At 47.3% G+C, this 21,474-nt stretch overlaps 2 protein-coding genes across 2 annotated transcripts; both read right to left on the bottom strand.

The window, feature by feature from the left end:
* Window positions 1–4,734: 4,734 nt before the first annotated feature.
* LOC123157556 (acyl-acyl carrier protein thioesterase TE3, chloroplastic-like) lies at window positions 4,735–6,200 on the bottom strand. Its single transcript, XM_044575840.1, has 5 exons — window positions 5,869–6,200; window positions 5,679–5,779; window positions 5,388–5,497; window positions 5,179–5,274; window positions 4,735–5,082 (listed from the first exon to the last, which is right to left on the bottom strand). Exons 1-5 carry the CDS (start codon window positions 6,198–6,200, stop codon window positions 4,927–4,929), a joined length of 795 nt encoding a protein of 264 aa, XP_044431775.1. The 3' UTR covers window positions 4,735–4,926.
* An 11,383-nt stretch (window positions 6,201–17,583) lies between these two features.
* On the bottom strand, window positions 17,584–21,389 carry LOC123157555 (uncharacterized). Its single transcript, XM_044575839.1, has 4 exons — window positions 21,364–21,389; window positions 20,202–20,310; window positions 18,743–20,067; window positions 17,584–18,658 (listed from the first exon to the last, which is right to left on the bottom strand). The coding sequence occupies exons 1-4, from the start codon at window positions 21,387–21,389 to the stop codon at window positions 18,541–18,543; spliced, it is 1,578 nt and encodes a 525-aa protein (XP_044431774.1). The 3' UTR covers window positions 17,584–18,540.
* Window positions 21,390–21,474: the final 85 nt, after the last annotated feature.

Raw genomic sequence — 21,474 nt, 5'->3', positions numbered from 1 at the left:
ACAACTTACAATCGTGAGGGGGAGTTGGTCACTATTCGCTGGCCCGATCTGGTTCCTCCCACTGTTCCAGGGCCCCAATATGATTATCATGTGCAGCAGCGACCACAAGTACAGAAGCCTAAGCAAAGACTTCCAAGACGTCCAGGTGCTGCAACAGCCCCAGGATCCTTCAGTGTCAATAGCTTCGGAGCCCACAACACCTTCTTTGACAGTGACAAGAATCCGTACTCGAAGCCAATGATCTCGTCAGATCGCTTCTGGAGCCATCAACAATGCAGCTACTACTCTTGTGTTCTCTACAACCAAGAGAGAATCTTCCCTCACATGCGCCTTGATTGTGAAGCTATGGCTGGGCTCCCCTGTCTTGAAGAAGCTCTAGATTGCTTTCATGATGCTATCCTTCTGGAATTTGTCACAACCAAAGGGCACTGGAATGAAGAGCTACTGCTCCAGTTCTATGCTACTCTTCACATTCATGGCTACTACCGGGATCCAAAGACATGGATCCTCGAGTGGATGACAGGTGATGTGCACCATGAAGCTAAAGCTCAGGACATCATTGAGATTACTTCCCTGCCCACTCTAGGTGAATTGTACGAGCCTGGTTGTCAGATCCACACAGAAGAACTTCAGAGCATTTTTCAGCGGCCTGAACCCAATATGAGTCAGATTCTTAGCATGATGAAGCCATTGCCTCAAGATGCAGAATATCCCAAGGAATTCTTTGTCCAGGACCTCGAGTACTTGCCCCCGCATAGTTTATCATATACTGAGGCATGCTTTATGGCCAATCAAGGGACATTCTTCTGAAGCCAAACTTGAAGGTGCTATGAAGACATTGGTATTCTACATTGTCAATGGCATCAGATTCAACTCCTAGGATTTCTTCACTAGACAACTTGCTGCATCTGGGATTGATCTGTTTGGCCTGAAGTTTTATGCTCCATGGGTGATGCGCCTAATCAAGCTTCATTCTACTGTCAACTATCAGCCTTCAGCATGCAATCATCTTATCTTTTTGCCTCAGGTTGATCTATCAGTTGAAGCCATCTACCCCGAGCCTGCAAAGGAGCCAATATATCTTCACAATGCTGATCATTAAAGCTTCACGCAGCCCATAGAAGGTGTTCATGTTCCAAATGCCGTTGTCCCTGCCTATCCTCTTGCTGGCAATGTGTGTCTGCCTCATCGTGCAAACACCAAAGCCACTTCCAGTACTATTTCTCAAAGGCCTCGGAAGTGTTCTCGTGTCCTCAATGACCGAGAGCTACTTGTGGCCCTACATCAGAAGCAGGACAAGCACCATGACTGGCTGAAGCATCAGATGCATAGTCTCTTGGTGGATGTCAATCGCATTCACAATTTGGCCACCAAGAACTCTTTTGTTGCCCATGAAAATGCACGGCGGTCCTGGAAGAGCCTAACTCTGCTGTGTTCTGAAGATGATCTTCAAGCAGATGGCTTCACTGAAAGCTTCAAGTTTGACTCCAGGCCTCCACCAAATGCAAGTTGGTGCCGCACTCCCTCTCTTGAAGACTCTAAGTATTCATCTTCGGCTTCAACTGTTGTTGCGAATGTCGTCGATGAAGAAGACGACACCACTTCACCAACTGTGACTGCACTGCATATCGACTCTGCACCAGGCCCCTCTGCACCACCAAACTCCAACAACGACCCTGCTCCACCATCTGCTCCTTCTGGGAACGTGTAGATGCTCTATGTCTTCAAACCTTTTTGGTCATTACTGACAAAAGGGGGAGAAGCATATGAGTTGATAGTCTTCAAGCGGGTCCTCATGGGTGGTTGCATTATTTTTTGCCAAGTTCTTACAACTCTCGTCTTTTAAAACATTTGGTTCTCTGAGTTGTAACACTTAAACTTGATGGTCGTCTGCTACTTTTTCTGCTATTCTGTGATGCGATGATAAATTCTGTATGAAGTCATTCTGCAGACGTCCATTTTTCATTATGCATATCATTATCTTCGTTATTTACTTATATGCATGATGTAGTGTCTTCACACTTTGAAGATGGCCTCCACAAAGCAAAACCTTCCATGTGCATTTGCATTCAAAAGCAAATCATTTATATGCACATCTTCAGGGGGAGCCTCGTCATATGTATGAAGACAATACTCACAACACTAAACTTTCACATACTTTTATTCCCGTTGAAAACTTCAACTAGTTTGTCATCAATCACCAAAAAGGGGGAGATTGTAAGTGCATCTAGTGCCACCCCTAGTTGGTTTTGGAGTATTAACGACAAACTTGGTTGAGGGACTAATGTGCTTGTGAGAATTGCAGGATAACACAGGTAGTAGTCCCATATTGATTCGGTTTACCTACCAGAGAAGACCCCTAAAAATGCGTGAAGACATTGAAGACAATGGTGGTATGTGAAGACATTCACATTGAAGATTATGACAAGAGAAGACATCGCGTGAAGACTATGGAGTGCGAAGACATAGTTGTTTCGTAGTTTCCTTTTCTTCTTTGTTGAGTCATAGGTACAACTATACTGTTAAGTGGGGTCCAAGTGAACAAAGTCAGAGTGACTGATGTGATGCTCAACCAAATCCTATGTCTTCGAGCGAAGACAATGAGAGAAAATCTTATCCATAGCTGGATGAGTCAGCTTGGCTTGTAGCCCAAGCTAAGCTGTCGCGTGTGTTTGAAATCTGACCGCTGGACACATGTCAGTTCCTTAGTGACCCAGGGTCATTTTGGAAAAATCAGGTCGGGTTGCCTCCTGGCTATAAATAGCCCACCCCTACACCATAAATTGGTGGCTGCTCAGAGTTAGTGCACGACTTTTTTTGTTTGAGAGCAACCCACCTCCGAAGCTTTTGAGAGAGAATCCTTGCGAGGACAAAGCCCAAAAACACCCACAACCAAAGAGTGTTAGGCATCACTGAAGTCTTTCTGTCCGCGTGATCTGAAGACTTATTACACTTGAGGATTGTGGATCCTCCAGCCGGTTAGGTGTCGCGTTCTGAGCATCCAAGAGTCATTGTGGATTTCAGCTGAACGAAGTCTGTGAAGGTTTGGAAGTCTCCCTTGAAGACTTACCAAAGTAATTGGGCGAGGACTAAGTGTTCTTAGCTCAAGGGGAATAAGGTGAAGACAAGGTCTTCTGAGTTGAATCTCAGCCTACCTAACTAGACGTACAGTTGTCATAGCAACTGGAACCGGTTCAACAAATCCCCTGTCCTCTCCGAGCAACTGGTTCTATCCTACCTCTCTCACCTTACTTACAATTTGTCTTCGTGAAGTCTTGGCCCACTTGCCTGATCTGATCGACTTCACTGTGCGAAGACTGTTGCTTGTTTGGCTTCATACTATCTTCCATCCTGATTCATACTACCTAGCTGCTGATAGTCTTCGTGCTTTCACTACATTGCTTACTTGACAATGGCTTGTCTAGTGTAGTCTACCTTCCGCTGCATATCAATAGGTTCTTTCTATTGTTTGTTTTCAAAGCACCCCTGTTTTGAAGACTTTCATAAAAAACGCCTATTCACCCCCCCTCTAGTCGAATACTAGCACTTTCAGTTGTGCCTATCGAAAACGAAAAAACGTGTTTTCTGTTTCTTTTACCTTTCGCGAGAGTCACGGTTTTGCTTTCGTGAGAGGCATGGTTGTGCTTTAGCGAAAATCACGGCCGTGCCTCTCGGAAATGAAAAAAAACGTGTTTTCTATTTTTTTCCTTTCGCGAGAGTCACGGTTTGGCTTCCGCAAGAGGCACGGTTGTGCTTTCGCGAGAGTTACCGCCGTGCCTCTTGGAAACAAAAAAACGTGTTTTCTGTTTTTTTCCTGTCGCGAGAGTCACGGTTTTGCTTCCGCAAGAGGCACGGGTGTGCTTCGCGAGAGTCGCGGTCATGCCTCCTCGGAAACGGAAGAAAACATGTTTTCTTTTTTTTCCTTCCGCGAGAGTCACGGTTTTTCTTCCGCAAGAGGCGCGGTTGTGATTTTGTGAGAGTCACGGCCGTGCCTCCTCGGAAACGAAAAAAACGTGTTTTCTCTTCTTTTTTTGCGAGTCACGGTTTTGCTTCCGCGAGAGGCACGGTTGTGATTTCGTAAGAGGCACGGGCGTGCCTCTTTCGGAAAGGGAAAAAATCCATGCTCCCAGTTCGTTTTTTTTGTGAAAAAAAGTTCGTCAAAACCTATCGACATGGGATCTAGTTTTGAAGACCTCGACGTGAGAAATCCAACAATGAAAGCGGTTCGAGATTTGGACGCACGGTAGAGATAAAACATTTTGAATAAACGGATCTACGAAAAAAGGAAAAACTCCCAGGTTGCGACAAGTGGCGCACATCGAGCGCGCCACTTGTCACAACCTAGGAGGTTGGAGTGATCTTTGCAACAAATACTCATCAACTAGTGATTTCGAAAAATTGTAGCTCAGATCGGGTTTTCGGCTTAACTTTGGGCCGGGCCCATGATTTAGAAAAGAGGATAGTTTGGGCTTCCACCTTCCAACAAGGCTTGTGCTGATATTTTAAAAGTTGGGCTTTTACAAGATCGAGATGAAACCCCGCCCGACCCGACATTTTACTCTCAAACACAAGCACACAAGATTAGCACTGAAGCTTAGCTGAATCACTCGCAATAATTCAAAGCGGTGCCCAGGCTCTTCTACATCCAGTGAACAGTACATTCAGAAAAACAGTAAAAAATTCAGAAAATATGAAATATTTAGACATCCAACCTTGCGCACATGAGCATCTTGAATGCCTAAAAATTTCACATCTGTTCGAATATTGTAATTTTTTTTAATTTACTGTTCATGCCCAGATGTCGTCCAAACTTTTATTGAGAATATTATGGTAGAGTAATTTATACAGGCTATAAAGCATCGTTCAGAAATTCTTAACAGGTTCAAGGATGAACATCTTGTGTCTACAACACCATGCACAGGAAATTTACGACAACACTTTATAACTTGTAAGCTGGTCTCCACCCTCGTCGTCCTGGGACGAGAAGAAGCGCCGCAGCTTGAACGACATCTCCGGGAAGACGCGGGTGGGACGGTAGTCCTTGTTGAGGCAGACGACGGTCGCCGTCGCTTCCAAAACAAGCTGCCATGCCATGCATATGCATCAGAGGAGATCAACGGGGGCGTGCGTGTGGGATGATTGATCAGTACAAGGGGTGGTAATGGTTTGTGCGCGTACCTCACGGTTTGGCAGCGTCTCGATGATGTGATCGACGAGTATCCGTGTGCCCTTTATCTGGACGAGCCTCACCTTGACAACGAACTTGGCACCTCGCTGGGCATCAATCAGTATACCAAGAGAGAATGGTTAATATGAAGCTTGAGGTTTCCGGGTTTGAAAATAAAAGCCTTGAGATTCCCAGTCTGAAAGATTTCGGATTGACATACTAGTAGAGGCTTGAAGTACTTGAGGTTCAGTTCCAAGACTGCCATCGCGTTGCCGCTGCTTGCTATGGAGGTCATGCTGAAGCCAATGCTCGCAGCCATCTCCTCTCGAGCTTCATGTAATTTTAAGTAGAAATTATGATATAGTTGTGTCTGTGTGCATCAATAATTGATATGGAGACGATCGAGGGTTTAACCTCCAGTCGAGAACAAATTAAGAACCAACACCGTACATGTCCATATATAAAAGGTAAACAACCCGAGCTCTGCGGTAGATAACATTTTGGTGCCAACCTTTGTGGATGTAAACAACATACATGGCATTGTGAACGACTCCATACTGGTCCAGTTCGCTGTCATGGACGGTCATCTCCAGTTCAAAGAACTTGTCCGTCCTAGTCGAGTTGCACAACAAACCGCAAATATATTGGACCAGATCCAATTGTTCTACAATGAATGTAAAACTAGTTTAATTCAGAAGAACCTTAGTTGTATATCTTGGCCGACGTTGCCATTGGAGATTCCATGGGAGCAAGTGGCAGGGCCGGCGAGAGCCTCCACATGGCGGGGCCGAGACGGATGGCTAGATTGCAAGAGGAGGTGTCCGGGGAGAGAACATGTAGCTCTAGATCTAGCCCCTGCAGCACGGGCCAAAGAAGGTGGTGGGTGTTGGGTGTGGGGAGCGATGTTGGTAGCCGGCTGCTGCATGGTGCTGGTGCAGGAGGGAATTGCAGTCTTCGCTCTCTCTTCTGATGAGGCCTGGAGGTATGGTATGCCGTATGCATGTGCCCGTCTATATAGGGCCGGCGCTCGCATGCTTGTGGCGGCGCTTCACTCTTGCCACCTTAAATAGATTCCATCACCTACGTGCTGTCTTTTCCGTATTTTCCGTATCGATCAATCATGAATAGTATTCTCAGTGCATCGCCAACGCATAGCCCTGTGCTGCTGCCCGCTGGCCACCTACGCTCGCACATTGACTCGTATTCCCTTCAAAAACACTCCTATATTATGGGACGAAAGGAGTATATGATACTACGCACATTTATAGTGCCTGATACATGATAGTATGCTAGTGTTTGTTATGATACGGTGTTACGATATGATACTGAACACTCTCTTTCTTCATTTAATTTTATGTCACCTCATTAAAATTGTCTAGTTAGCATAAGTGATAGTTTTAGTTATTGTATCCCACGCAGGTAGCTTCATGAGAGAGACGGAACGTGAATACAGAAGAAGAAAGAGAGAAAACAGACCCACAAAAGCTGCGCACGAATATGTTGTCTACGTGACCAGCATGAGCAGTAGATTCCTCCTGCCTCCATAGCCCATGCCCTTATGGGACAAAGTACTGTAGAAATTAATGGCAGTTTGGAATGTGCCATTATCGACTCACAGTGACACGGAGGCTCTAAAGGGGCCAAGTAATGATGGTGCCTCTGCCATGCAGTATTTTTTTTCCTTTTATTGGAGATTTTGAAGAAAATACTTCGTGCATATTCTCACCTTCTAGCCTCTCATCTGCATTGCTGACACAGTCCTTGCTGAATTGCAAAGAACTCGGTGGGAACATTATTGAATTCATGCTCTAGTCAATTACTCTAAAATTCTGAACAGGACTACAAGGACAAACATCATATTTCAACACCTCCATCCCGTCTAGACTCCTCCCGACCTTAGATGAGGGATCGATGTAGGCCATAAATATTATTTTTAATAATGCACTTGGCTGCGTCTTGACCTCAAGACCTATATTGAATTCATGCTCTAGTCAGTTACTCTAAAAATCTGAACTGATAGAGAAAGGCGATCAACATATGTGAAGAGCATTTCCAATAGTTGTTGTTAAATTTGCCATGTAGAATATATGATGATATTGCAGAATGTAAATGAGGAGAGATTGAAGTTGTCAATCTGAACCAACACTCATTACAATAGCACCAAAGCATAGAGAAAGTGCGAGCATACATTTTTAAACCACATAACTTGTATAAATATCAAAATATTTGTGTACCCTATTCACTAGAATGGAGGGAGTATATACTCTCACATCTCTTATTGGACAATTTAGACTCACTCTGTTGCAGTAATTTTATGGTGCGTTTTTGGTTGATGACATGCATAATTTTTACAAAGATATTACTTCCTGCCTAAGTTCACAACACTATCAAATTCATCAAGAAAAATAATCAACATATATAGTATCAAATCACAAGATCCATCATGAATCACATTTCCATGTTGTGTTGACATGAGATTGTAGATGCCATTTTTCTTAATAAACCTTGATCAAAGTTGAGCAAATTTAACCTAAGGCATAATGCATGAACCTTATTAAACGAGACTGGCTTTTCTACTGTTGGATGTTGGTACACGCTTCTATCTACACCATTCACAGCAAGTCCCAACACCAAGAGATCCTAACCGTGGCCTGCCACTCCATCGCGATTTGCAGAACACTTATGCACACGAACAATAATTTGACAGGAAACACTCGGTGTGGGTCCCCCTGTCCGACTGAGTTGTATTGCGCCCAACTACATCTGACAACCCTTTGATTTAGGGCTTTTTCAATACGGACCCTCAAACAACATGCAAGCGTCCAGACTGTACTCTGTCCGAATGTAGTTTACCATCCAACATGGACCCCTATTTGTCCGTTAACATGCCTGCTTGTCCGTTTTCCCGCGAACTGGAAGCAAACTAGGGGAGGTTTGTGGGCGTCTGGACCTCCGTCAAGTAGGACTCCGACAATCACCGGCCTACCCAACATCCCCTCCCAGACCACTTTTTTTTCACTCCACCCCTTTCCACCTTGCTATGCATCCGCGCCCACCTCGCCGACGTCCTTGTTGTACCTCTCCGGCTGCCGCCCAGGCATTGTCGGACGTCCGCAGCCCCCACCCATGTGCATGCCCGCCTTGGACTACGCCACCGCCCACCCCGGATCCGTCGACATCCAGGTACCTCCGCCCCTTGCCGACGCCTTCTATGGCGGACACCACGCCTGGCAGGTGGTCGATCAAATGCCATTGGGCTTTTTTTTCAACCTTGTTGTTGTTTCCTAGAGTAAGCACGATGGTGGGGTTCTCGGTAATGGAGAATGAGTTGTTTTGCGACGCGTGGAGGATCGCACATATGGACATTGTAGGATGAGGCAAGGGGGCTCGATTTTGCTTTTGGCAAAACGTGCCTGCGTTCTTTCATGAGCAAAAGAGCTCCGTGCCCTATGACTTGCACGTGATTCATGAACACAATGTGAAGTCGCTAGCCCATCAGCGGTACACCGTCTCCAACTCCGCCATAAAGTATTGCGGAATGATTGCACGAGTGGAGAGAATGTGGCCACTGGCTCGTCAACCATGGAGATCATAAGTTTTGTATCTTGTTTCTCTACATGTTGATCTACCCATTGATTCACTAGATGTTGCAACCTGATAATCATCACCTTGTACAACCCGGATACGCTGTCGTGTTGTACCACAGAACCAAGGGCAAATCATTTACATTCATACATTGTTGGATAAAAATCAAGGGACACGGAGCATGGGACAACATGTGCCAATTCCAACCCGAGTATCGTTGAATTTGGAATTGATGAATTCAAAAAACTTGTGACATCCGGCTATGTTGGATGTAATATTTATATTTAAACTATTGTTGCACTAGGGATATCTGCATATTATTTATGAATGAATTGTGTTATTTTTTATATAGTTATTTTGAGTGATACGCGTTTAGAAAAGCAAACAGGACGGACGTTTAGGTGACAGGATTAAATGACCTTCCTTATGTATGTCCAGTGTGGATCAGTCCACAGATAAATATTGTGTTTGTTTTGAGGGGCGGTATTGCAGATACACTTAAATATAGTGTTGAACATGGCTACCATCCGCCAAAAAGAAAAAGAAAAAAACATGGCTACAATAGAATGACGTGCCCTGTCCGCTACAGTGGCTCAGACCTACTACCTACTCCCTCCGTCCCTCAATATAAGAGCATTTTTTTACACTAGTGTAGTGTCAGATACACTATTATATTATAAAACGGAGGGCTTCACTAGTGTCAAAAAACACTTTTATATTATGGGACGGAGGGAGTGTTGTGTAGGTGTCACGTGATTAGGACAAATACCTGATTTGAGAGGAGGCATATAAGAGGGGTTTCGATACTTTGTTCATTGGGACTATCTGGACCTTGTGGAAGCAACGGAACGCAAGGGTCTTCAACAGAGTAGATCATCAACTGAGACCTAGGGAGGCAGCGAGGTGGATCCTAGATGAGTTGGCAGAATGGAAGCTTGCAGCGGGCGGTGTTGGAGGTTCACAACGTTTCGTGAGAATAGCCTAGTTTCTCTTCAATGTTGGTGTTGGTGTGGGTGTGTGTTTACCTGAATGTTTGCATTTGGGTGACACTTCTTGTAAATGACTTTGCTCCCCTTCTATAAAATTATGATACGCCATTGGCGTACTCTCGAAAAAAAAAAGAGGCATCAGCAAATGTACTGTGGCCTGTCAGTATCTTGCATGTATCTCAATGGAAGACAATAATGCAGATAAGGGGTGTGACTAAGCTCGGGAGCAGCCACACCTTTCTCTTATTGAATCAAGGAAAAGAGAGAGACGAGCCACAACGAACTGAAGATGCTCTCGACATTTTGTCCGTGTAGACGTGTCAGCTCCATCACGTACTAACCCATCCACATCATCGTCATCATCACTCCATCGGTGTGGTTCGCAGTTGTGAGTTATTGACTGAAGCAAACATGTCTCTCGTGTATGCATGGGTAGCGGTGTAGCACCTTGGTGGCCCTTGAGCAGTGTGTTTCGTGGGCTGGCGACTGGCTTGATGGAATTTGGCTGAATGGATTGGATGACAATAGTGATCACCGAAAGAGTGCATGTTTATGGGCCGGCAATGTGATTGGTCCCCTCCCATCCCATGGTCATTTAATTTCCTAGGAAGTACAATGTGCTTCGCGTACGAACTGCACTGGTGGTTGGGGCGCGTCATTGCCCGCCGCCACAGATGAGATGAAGTTGTGTGCATTTCAGCTTAAGAGCATTTACAACCAGGCTTGTCAAAATCCCCCCCCCCCCCCCCGCAGGCGGGCGCGATCGCGGACAACACCGGACGACCCCTCATTTGACCAGCAGCCACACATCTCAAGTATGAATTCTCAAATCCATGCACGTTCACCATAGAGCACAATTCATCATAATTCAAAGTTCACCAAATGCGACAAAGCAAAATAAATCATAGTTCAACAATTCAGGCATGTCAAAATAAAATTGAAGTCCGAGCGTGATGGATTGCTCGCTGTCTGGATCACTCGCCGGACACTATCCATACCGCATGCTCCTCGGCCAGCCTTGCCTCCACCTCCACATCCAACCTTACCGCCTGCTCCGCGGCCATCCTTGCCTCATAGTCCCTACATCCATTGATCTCCTTTTTCATCCCTGCAAGCCACCTTTTTGCATGCTCGCCCAAGACACTTTCGTCCGTCAACATTATCTTGGCATCCTCCGCGTCTCAAGCAAGTTGAAACAATTTCTTCAAATGCCTGGGCCTTCTCGAGCTCCCATTTGAGCGCCGCTTCGCCCTTCTCCAACTCGATCTTCTCGCTCTTAATTCGTAACTTCTTACTCGTCCTCTCCCGATGCCGATACATCCTCTCTGTTTGGGCATCCAACATGAGCCGCTACCTCTCTTCTTCCTTGTTCTCCCTTATGAAAACAACTGCACGTCCATATGGAGGACATTTTTGTAGCTGCGGCATCACGGGAGGCCCTCGCCTTCTCCCACTTGTTTCTCATCACTTGCGGTTTATCCTTTGGCATGGTGGCTCTTCCATTCTCCCCTACATCTTCTTCCTCTTCTTCGTCTAACCCAATTGATTGTTGGGAGTTTGAGACATCATTCTTCCTCTTTCTGTCCTTTAGATTTGCCACAAGTTGTGCCCACTTTGGTTTGCGATTCAATAGCACCCAACAATGGCTAACATCGAATGGCTTCTTCTCTGTTTCTTGATACATAGTGGCCTCCACCACCATCTAGAAAACAATGTATGTATAACAATGAGAATGCAACAAAAAACAAACAATTCAAATGATGACAAAATGAAGTAATTTAGCTTACATGAGTTGACACTCCCATCCTACTTTGAGGGAGTCCAAGCACTTGTGCATAGTAGCTGACATACTAGTTCAATGATACCCCATCGATGTTGGAGAAAGTCACATTGCGGTTGGTCACGATAGGATGTATCTCCACATATTGCTTGTGTTCATGATAATGCTTCCAAATCTTCTGCCAATACCTATTGCCATTTTGCTCCATGCCACATATGGGTTCCAATGTTGTGGCCAACCAAGATTTAACCAACAAGATATCCTCAAAAGTTGAGAATGCCAGACCTCTTGCTTTTGGCGTCTTTGGCTTTTTTTTTGATTGAGGTTTGAAGTTCCCCCAACTTCAAACGTTGGACAAGTTGGATCCCGCAACTCATAGTCCATTTGAGTTGGTTCATGATTATCATTGATATTGTTCAACATGATAACTCCTAAAATTATCATGATTTCAAAACATTGATCATGTCCGAAATGAAGTAACGGTCTATGCAAAGCATTGATCATGGCATAGGCAAAGTTGATCCGAGAGGAGCAAAAAGAACATACTGAGTCTTGTAGTGTCATTCTGTCGAACAAGTTGTGGGCAGCTCGGGCGCCGTCGGTGCTCATGCCCAAACGAGCTGCAGGGAGTGCCAGACGTTCTCCGCCGGCCTCTGCATTGGCAGAAAACTCTACGGACTCCCCCAGTCGACCGTTGGATCCTCCTCAATCCGAACCAGGTCCGAAGACGCGATCCTTTTTGGCGGCTGGATGGACGGGGTGCCGGTTCCCGGGCATAGCCGGCGGGAGGGGGGGGGGAGTGGGGAGCTTGCTCCTCGAGGTCCACATCCACTTCCCGTGTCTCCCTCTGCCTCCGTCGCCTGCCTCTCCAGGCAATGTTCTTCGACTTGCATGACCGAGCCAAGGACGGGAGACCCACGGACGACTTTGACATAGGCTCGTCGCAGTGGTGGGGGATGGGTTGAACGACATCTAGTGCGACGGATGGGGGCCGACGACGAGAGCTCGGACGCAGGAATTGGTGGAGGGAGGGCGGACCTAGGATTTGAAGAGTGTGTAGTCAAAATTTCAAAGGCAAATTTTCCAAAGCCTAAAGCCTTGTTTTTGCCATGTATTACCAAATATATCACCATAATTCATGCGGAAAATTCAAATTCTCATGCCTAAATTTTTTATAATTCACTGCAAAGAAATTACAAATTCAATCAAATATACCAATAGAGAAAGCCTGGTAGGCAAATTAACTTACTGTTGCATGCATATATTACTGTTGGTGTCCGACGAGGCTCACACAGCCGGACAGAAACCGAAGGTGATGCGTCGACACCTATAACGATACATAAATTTAACACAGCTAAGCTAAGATTCGACACAAGAAAGCAAGCCCAATTTTTAATTTTTTTTTGAAACGAGGCAAAAGACTTGCCATTTTCATTGATTAAGAAGAAGTAAGAATTGCCCGGTTAATTGATAGAAAACCGGGCTAAAACCAATACAACCCAACCCATATAACGTGGGCACCACCGGCCAACCTGGCCACCGACATGAAACATGAGCTGCAAAGAAGACAAGACATCCACCGGGGAGTCGCAAGCGTCATCGTCATCACCGGTTATCTCCGAACGGGCGACTCCGACTTCACCATAGAGCTCCACCAACAAGTCGCCCTCGCAAACAGCTACACAGAGCAATGACGGCACATGCCAACAGATGGCCACACGCGCCAACAATCGACAACTTCGACTTTGACGACGAGCCTCACAAGGGAAATATGCAGGACTTGCGCCGACCGTGCCCTAAAGAGCACCCCGGGCACGCCGGGAAGATCCGACTACCAAAGCCCGAGCCGCGACCCAAGCTCCTCTTGACGCCATCATCGTTGCCAAACAGAAATCGGCGCCCCTGAAACGGCCGCCTCAGCAAACCACGCAGCGAAGATGCCGCCCTTCCACGCGGCGAAGATGCCGCCATCCCACGCGGCGAAGATGCCGCCCTTCCATGCGGCGAAGATGCCGCCATCCACCGGTCTCAGGTTGTAGCCGGCTCCAAGACGATGCCGCCAAGGAGGAAGAAGACGTGAAGACGCCTTCATCGCCCGATCCCGCAGATCAGAGGTTTCCCTCCGGAGCCAAGGCCGCGGGGTGAGGGGTGGAGCACCATACATCGACGACGCTTCCAGGAAAGAGCGCGACGCCCACAGGCGCCGCCGTCGCCAGCTCCGGCAAAGGCCGGAAGAAGGATTTCTCCCCGAGATGCTCGACCACCACCAGCCCGTACCGGCCAGCCACAGACCTCCATCAAACCTCCCTAAAACCTCCACCAAACCAGCGCCGCAGAGCACCGAGGGGAGCCTCCCGTCAGCGCCCGCCCCTGCCAAGGCCGTCCCGCGCGCCCGCCCGACCAGATGCCGGGCCCTGGACGCACACCACCGTCACCGCCATCGGGCCGACCTCACGCCGTCGCCCTCACCAGGCCTTGGGGCAGGAGGTCACCGCCGCCACGCCGCAGGAACCGCACCACGCGGAGACAACGAACAGGCTGCAGCAGAAAACCCCCGAAGAACGCCCGGATCCAGCCACGCCCGGCCAGATCCAGCGTCCGCCAACCTTCCCGCCGGCCACCGAAGCACCACCGAGGCTCCCGCACCGCCCAGCCGAGCAGGAACGGTGACCCATCGGGGAAGCGCCGAGATCCGGAGCACCACGCCCCCAAGCCGAGCGCCGCCAAGGGAGAGGCAGGAGCACCACCAGGCCTCGCCACCGCGCCGCCCACGCGGCCGCAGCAGCCGACAACCGCCGCGAAGAACGGGCCGCCGCCCGAGATCCAGAGCCGCCCGCGCCGCTGCGGGCCAGGAGAGCCCCGCCGCCACTGTCCGCTGCGCGGGCTTAGCCCGGCTGCGTCATTCGGCGGCGGCGAGGGGGGGTGGAGGGGGCGGGGTGGGACGAGGCGCCGGCGGTGCTCGGCTCCGCCCGAGCCGCCTAGAGGCGACGCGGGGGACGGGAAGGGCCTTGTGTTGTCCTTGACTTTTGCAACTGTTGAGTAACCAGCAACGACGCAAAGCAAAAATGTGCAATCCAGCAAGCCCAATTTTGACATCGGTGGATAAATATATATTAAGATACACGAACGCATCAAATTATGTACCTGACCTTGTACGATTGAACCTGTGGCTTGCCATCGAATTATCTACACGATTGCATCGAATTATCTACCAAGCCTTCGATGCCGCAATGCCAACGGATGGCTGCCGTGCCGTAGGATGCCTGGGTCGCGCCGCCCGGCGCCCCCGCCTACCTACCTGTGCCGCCATGCGCGCGTGGCTCGTGCGTGGAAGCCCGTTGCAGCGATTTGGGCCACATAGGCCATGTCGGGCTGGTGGCTAGTCTTCATTTTTTTGATTGAAAATCGTCAGCTAGCCTGCTTTCCGTATCTTTTTTGTTTTTCCCCATACATACACATGCTATATATTATATATACATGCTTTCTTGGCAGAAATAATGGGTATTCAACTGAATACCCTTGAGGTTAAGTGGGCTCGCCCCTCTGAGGGATGCGGGAGGAGGGCGATGGTTTAGGTGAACAAATTTATGGTAAGGTCGGGCTGTCAGGTTCGATGTGGCGGACGCGCCCGGGCCACCCCGGTTCAAAGTTGTTATGTTAGGTTTCCATGACCTTAAAAGAAAGATAGCCCTGTTTACTGAAGGCCCGATCGCGGAGTAACATATGGTACAGAGCATTTGTATTTGCGTGTATGTTGCACTGCATTTTCTTTTACCTTCTTTCTTTTAGCTTTCTCTAAACCTTGGAACGCTGCATGTTGTGATTTCATTAATGCATGTTGGGGAGCGCCTAAAAAAGTACCATGGTCTTGAAAGTCCTATTCTGATCCCGAGCTCAAATGCTCCCATACGAACAGTAAAATTGAAATAAATAATTAAAAAAACAGAAAATTCAGATTTTTTTTTGTGGTCAACTTTGACAAATGTTTTATATGCTTGGAAAATTTCAGCATGAAATGACATTCATGGAAGCCGTGGCGAAAAAAAAATCAGCACTACAAAAATAGCATTTTCGGAACATTAATTTTGTTTTTGTTGCCACACCTTCCATGAATGTCATTTCAGACTGAAATTTTGCAAGCATACAAAACATTTGCTAAAAAGATTCACAAAAAACATTCATATTTTTTTGATTTTTTTACTATTTTTTATTTTACTGTTCATTGGGAGCATTTGAGATAGGAACTCAAACTTTAGTGTTCAGAAAGATCGTATATTAGTTTAGGGGGCTAACAGATAAGATCTATACGCTTCTACTTGCTCTAACCTATTAGTTTTTGCAGTTCACACAGCTGGGTTTAGTTTCTCAGTGGTACCACCTAAAAACAAATTCTCAGCAATACCAGCAACAACAAATAATACCACCTACTGTCTCCTGTCATCCAGTTGGGATATCTATCATCGTGGCGAGACTACCACCACAAACAGTTCAGCAGGCATCCAGTTGTTTGACTCCACTACAACAGCGTTCCATTCTAGCACTATGCGTTCAACTCTTTTAAAAAATACCTACTCCCTCCTATTCATATTACTTGTCGCTGGTTTAGTACAACTTTGAATCAGAGATGAACCAATTTTTTTGTTGTTGGACCGGGATTTATTTTTTTGTGGCTTGCAAATTTTAATATTTTTGAACAAAAGATTACAGGAGAGCCCTATTTGACGCTCTTTGTGTCAAATTGGCGGTGGCACGCACAGGAGGCAGCCCGACTTGGCCGGCCCATCAAGCAGTACCATGGGACGAAAAAGATGGCAAGAAACAGAGGCAACGCGATCCGGGGATTCGAATAGTCGACCAACTGCTTACGATCATGGGCACATAGCCAGTCCAGTGCACTAGTATTGTTGCTACTAAAGCAGCACATATCTTTAAGAACTAAATCTGACTGCCTGTAGCGAATAGGAACATTGTAACGAACCCGAAATAGTTGCTGTAGTGAACGCTTTTTTAAGTGTCTATTTTGAAAACGCGCAAATGTTTTTGAATTTCTGAACAAACTTTTGGAGATAGGAACATTTTTGACTATGTGAACAAAACAATTGAAAAAAAGGAGAATTGTTTTTGAAAAACATGAACCATTTTTTTGGAATTTGTAACCAGATTTGAAACTGTGAACATCTTCTGAATTTGTGAACAAATATTCGAAAATGGAACATTTCATGATATCCGGAATCAAAATTTGAAACAGAACATTGTTTGAATTGGTGAACAAAAAAAAGGAATATTTCATGAAATTGCGAAAAAAATAATAGCAAACATTTTATGAAACACAGACATTTTTTGAATTCCTGACCAAATTTTGAAACTGCAAACAGTTTCTGAAATTCCTGATCTTTTTTGAATGTTGAACATTTTTCCAATTTGCGAAGAAATTTTAGAAGAGGAACTTTTTTTGGAATTCCCAAACATTTTTTGAAGTTTTGACCAAAATTAAAAAAAGGAACATTTTCTGAATTCATGTACAATTTTGTAACTAGAACATTTTTTGAATTTGTGAAAAATAAAATAAAAAGAAGAACTTTTTTGAAATTCTGAAAAAAATGTAGAAAAATGTAAAAAGAACGTTCAACTTGAAAAATGAAAAAGAAAAGAAAAAGGAAACAAAAAAGAGAAAAAAAAGAAACAGAAAACAAAAAAGAGACAGATAAACAAGAAAAAATAAAAAAAATACTATGGAAAACAAGCAAAAGAAGAAAATTTGGTTTAGGGACCTTCTAGAAGGTTCCCAGAATCCGTCAGGAACCTTCCAGAAGGTCTACAAAAATCGATGGTCCTTGCACGCTCAGATGGGCCGACCCATTTTCTCGACAGGGGTGTGTGATTGGTCAACAATCTGCCACAAAATGCGGGAGATAGGATTTTCACAGAAAAAATTTCAGGTTTTTTTATACTACTTGGAGATATCATTTTCAATTTTTTTCTCAAAATAAAAGGCTCCATAGGGCGTCACAATAACTACTCGCCATTTGCATCGACGCAAAAGTGAATGGAAGAGAGACCAATGATCAAGAGTAAATCTGTGCATATCAATGATGACAAGTTACATTTTTATTTGCACTCACCATGCGGTGGTTGAATCATATACAGGTTAAAAACGTCAAAATAAGACCATAAATGCTGATCACAAGTTGTCCCATTCAGGTCCAAAGCCGATATTGTATAAGCTAGCGAGGCAATTATCTTGCAGGTTAAGGGTGCCCTGCATCTCCATGCGCAGTCAGCACCGGTGAAGAAGATAGTAAGCAAACGGTGCACAGAGCTAGCCGAATGAACTCCAGCAGCAGACCAGGGCTAGCCGAATGAACTCCAGAACTAGCAGCACAAACTCAGCAACAGAATAACCATTGATCCAGCAATCTACAAAATAACCATTGAGCCTTGCAGAAATATCTTCAAATAATTTGCAATCCCTGCCATGGTTTTCCAGGGTCAGTACAACATAGCCACTCCCAGCTCACGCGAAGCACAAGCCCCTGGAGCTTTAAGTTTAGGTTGGCTGAACAACCTTACTCCATGCCACAAGGCATTTCCCGCCATTGATTTCATCAGTACCTGCCCAAACGAAGGCTCTCTCCCACTTCTCCACCGCTCCCAATACCCTGATGGCACCTCAGTGACTAGCAGGTGATGAATGAGCTTCGGAGCTTTACTGTCTTAATGAGGACGAGCCTTCCTGCCGTCGTGACAAGGCGAGACAAACATGGCCTGAATGCTTTTGCAGGCACAACTGGATATCGTCGAGAACCACCACTATATATGCATAGCATAGACAAACTGCTGGTAAAAAAATCAAAAGATCATGCACAATGCGCCGGGACCCACCAAGGAATTGACCTAGCCACACAAAGATCCCAACTGAGCGAGCAAGGGAATTATGCATCAACTGTCTATTGGCATTATTTATACCTTCACTATTCAATGGCTAGTGTGAGGTGCTGTGACTCTGTTTCCTCTTCGGATCAACAAACTGCAAAGCGAGGAATCCATAGTTCAGAATCTTTTGCCTTGATGTTCTTCCTCAATTCCTCGAAAGATTCAGGTATAGAGTGGTACTCATGAAACATGAGTCCTTTTGTCCTTTATAGGGGAAGAGAAGACAGTCATAATGTAGTATCGCAGATGATACATGCAAAGAAGAAAATTTGAGAAAAAGAGACTTACCACTCATGAGGATGGCAGTAGGTTAGAAGATGGTCAGCAATGGTGAAAGGGCGCACGGAGGGTCGGATCCTATCCTTCCCGTCATGTATTTGGCATGACACTGCTAGCTGCTCAGAGAAACCTGTCCTTACCGAGTGCACCACAACAGGGTCACGGTGCAAAGAGAAGTAAATGGAGTTGCTGCTGACAGATGGGAGGTCCCTGGCCGAAACAGACAGGCACCGATCCCTGTTGAGGAACAGCGCGTGGCCACCGAGGCAGTTCACTGGGATCAGCTCACCGTGATCGATGTCCAACGCAAAGAGCTTATAGGCATTTTGCTGGAAGGGCTCCATGCCACAATTTTGTGCAGTTAAATGGTGGACGGCAAGCAGCACTCGCCCACCGGACTCCATGAGGAAGTAGCTGCATAGGTCCAGAACACCAAAATCATTTGGAACATGAGCAAGCACAGGGTGGGGTGATCTCGGGTACAGCTGTATGATCTTCATTGAGCCACCCATGGCGACGGTGGCGTAAAGCCTTCCTTGGAAGGGCAAGATGCTCCTAAGGAAAAGCCCTCGGTGGAGGACCTCCCAAGCGGGGCGGCCAGCCTCGGCGCCGATCACCACCCGGGTCCACGGGAACCATGCCACCACGGCAATGGAGGTCACGGACGCGCTGCAGACCGCGGCGTTCATGTCAAGCACGGAGCTCCGGTTCCTGACCGCGTCATGGAACACGGGGACGAGGGACGGGAGGTCGACCACGACCCGCGTGAAGGGATGCAGCACCCGGACGGTGGCGGTGCGTTTGTTCAGAAGAATGATCAGTCCCTGGGTGAAGCCGATGATCCTGTGGCGCCGGAGCTCCGGCAGGCGGACGCGGAGGCGCCTGGCCGTCCGCGTGTGGAAGAAGCCGATCTCGCCGGCGTCGTCCGGGCGTACCCCGTCGCCGTCGCAGAGGGCGACCCAGCCGCGCGGCCAGAGGTCCGGTCTGCTCAGGGTGGGGTCGCGCGCGTCGCTCGTGCAGCTGCGCCAGCCGGAGCAGACGGCCCGGAAGACGATGTAGTCCACCACGTCGTCGGCCAGCAGGCGGCTGGCGACAAGGTGGACTATATCGGTGGGGAGGGAAGCCCAGCCGCTTGCCTCAGGGGTCCGCCGGCGCTTGCAGGCGGAGAGCGGGGCCAAGGAGGGACCTTTGCGCGCCTTCCCGCCGTCGGAGTAGAAGGGGGTAGCTTTTTCCCCATCGCGCGCAGCCTCGGCTTGCTCAGATCGATCTCCTCCGCCCTCTCCTCCATCTATATCTATAGGCCGTCCCGTCTCCGAGACCGGCCGGAACTTGGACTGCAGGGAGATCCGAGGAGTGACGGGAAATCCGAGGACTGAGCGGAAATCCGAGGGAGGAAGAATCCTTCGACGTCGCGGATCCGGAAAATCGGGAAGAAATTAACTAGGGAAGAGGTGAGGAAGAAACTTACGGCCACCGGTGCCGCAGGGGTCGGGGTGAGAGGCCGGAGGGGATGGAGGCACGCCGCCGTGGAACACTCAGTGGGATAAGAAACACCTTTATTTTTTATTATTTTTTTGCTTTAATCCAAACTAGTCCTTTTTTTTAGGGTTACCCGGCCCCATGCTGCTCCCGGGCCTGTTGTTTTCGCGATTTCCTGAAGGGGCCAGCCCGAGCCCCGATGGGCTTTTACCCATGCGGGCCGGGCTTGGGCCCAAAAATGAGGCCCGATGGCCGGGTCCGGGCCTGGGTTTTTTGCGTCGGGCTTGGCTTGGTCCGGCCCGACCCGAGGTATGGCCATGTATAATCCAAACACTGGAGCAGAGTTTTTTTAGGTGTACACACCGGAGTAGAGCTGGTGTGCCGTTCTGGCCGGCTCGTTGGCCTGTTTAGCAATCTCAGTTGCATATTTTTCCAGCCTGTTGGGCTGGCGGGCTGTGTCATGCCAGCCCACGTGCCCAACCTTCAGGCCCAGGCATGGCTTTAAATGTGCTGCGTGCCAGGCACATCCTGTTTAGCCCGTGTCGTGTCTGGCCCATGGCAGGCCGTGCCGGCGTGCTCGCGTCGGGCCTGGTTGGCCAGCTTTGTGCCGGATGGGTGAAGATGCAACTCACTTGAAAAAATCTTTCCACCATAGGCACGCTCGGATGCTTCCATAGATAAGGTCGGATGGCCCCTAAGGCAGCCACACTCCTTAAATTTAAACCCTCAAATTCATGTCATTCATGCACGATCATATAACACAAAATTCATCACAATTCAACAATGCAACGAAGCAAAATGAAACACGATTCAACAATCTAGTCTTGCCAAAATAAAATTCAAGTTTGGACAACGCTTGGCCAATTTGATGGATCACTAGTTGGACGTCATTTGTTGTCTTCACTGATACAACCTAAACTGTTTTAGAAGGTAAATTACATGCATAGTTTTTTAAAATATCTCCTATAAAAGTTTCATTTTCTACAATATACTTGTAGGAATATTGTTGTGATGATGTACCTTGCCGGTTAGCAACCACATTAGGGTGCTGTCAGATCTTCTTGTGCCTCCCGTACAATGGCGAGCGCTTGTACCTGTACCCGACGTGCTAGGGTTTCTCGTGCCTCCTGTCGGTGTCGCCGTTGGTCTACCTTGTCTCCCGTGGTCTTAGGGCCATGGAGGCATGGTGGATCTCAGCTCTTGTCGGCGGGAGGGCTTCGTTTCTAATGTTTCTTGAGTTTTGTTAAGGCTTGTGTCCTGCT

The sequence above is a fragment of the Triticum aestivum genome, chromosome 7B (assembly GCF_018294505.1).
Source record: "Triticum aestivum cultivar Chinese Spring chromosome 7B, IWGSC CS RefSeq v2.1, whole genome shotgun sequence".
Taxonomy (NCBI): Eukaryota; Viridiplantae; Streptophyta; class Magnoliopsida; order Poales; family Poaceae; genus Triticum; species Triticum aestivum.
The sequence above is the reverse complement of the archived record's forward strand: the minus strand, read 5'-3'. Positions and strand labels throughout refer to the sequence as shown.

Bases quoted from the DNA above. Each gene is read 5' to 3' on its own strand.
- LOC123157556 (XM_044575840.1), bottom strand. From the start codon at position 6,200: ATGCGAGCGCCGGCCCTATATAGACGGGCACATGCATACGGCATACCA. The intron at 5,498-5,678 runs GTTGGCACCAAA...AATTACATGAAG, and splicing joins TGTTGTTTACATCCACAAAG to CTCGAGAGGAGATGGCTGCG. The intron at 5,275-5,387 runs GTATGTCAATCC...ATTGATGCCCAG, and splicing joins AGTACTTCAAGCCTCTACTA to CGAGGTGCCAAGTTCGTTGT.
- LOC123157555 (XM_044575839.1), bottom strand. From the start codon at position 21,389: ATGGCCCTAAGACCACGGGAGACAAG. The intron at 20,311-21,363 runs GTAGACCAACGG...TTTGGATTAAAG, and splicing joins CTAAGACCACGGGAGACAAG to CAAAAAAATAATAAAAAATA. The intron at 18,659-18,742 runs GTAAGTCTCTTT...TCCCCTATAAAG, and splicing joins TACTGCCATCCTCATGAGTG to GACAAAAGGACTCATGTTTC.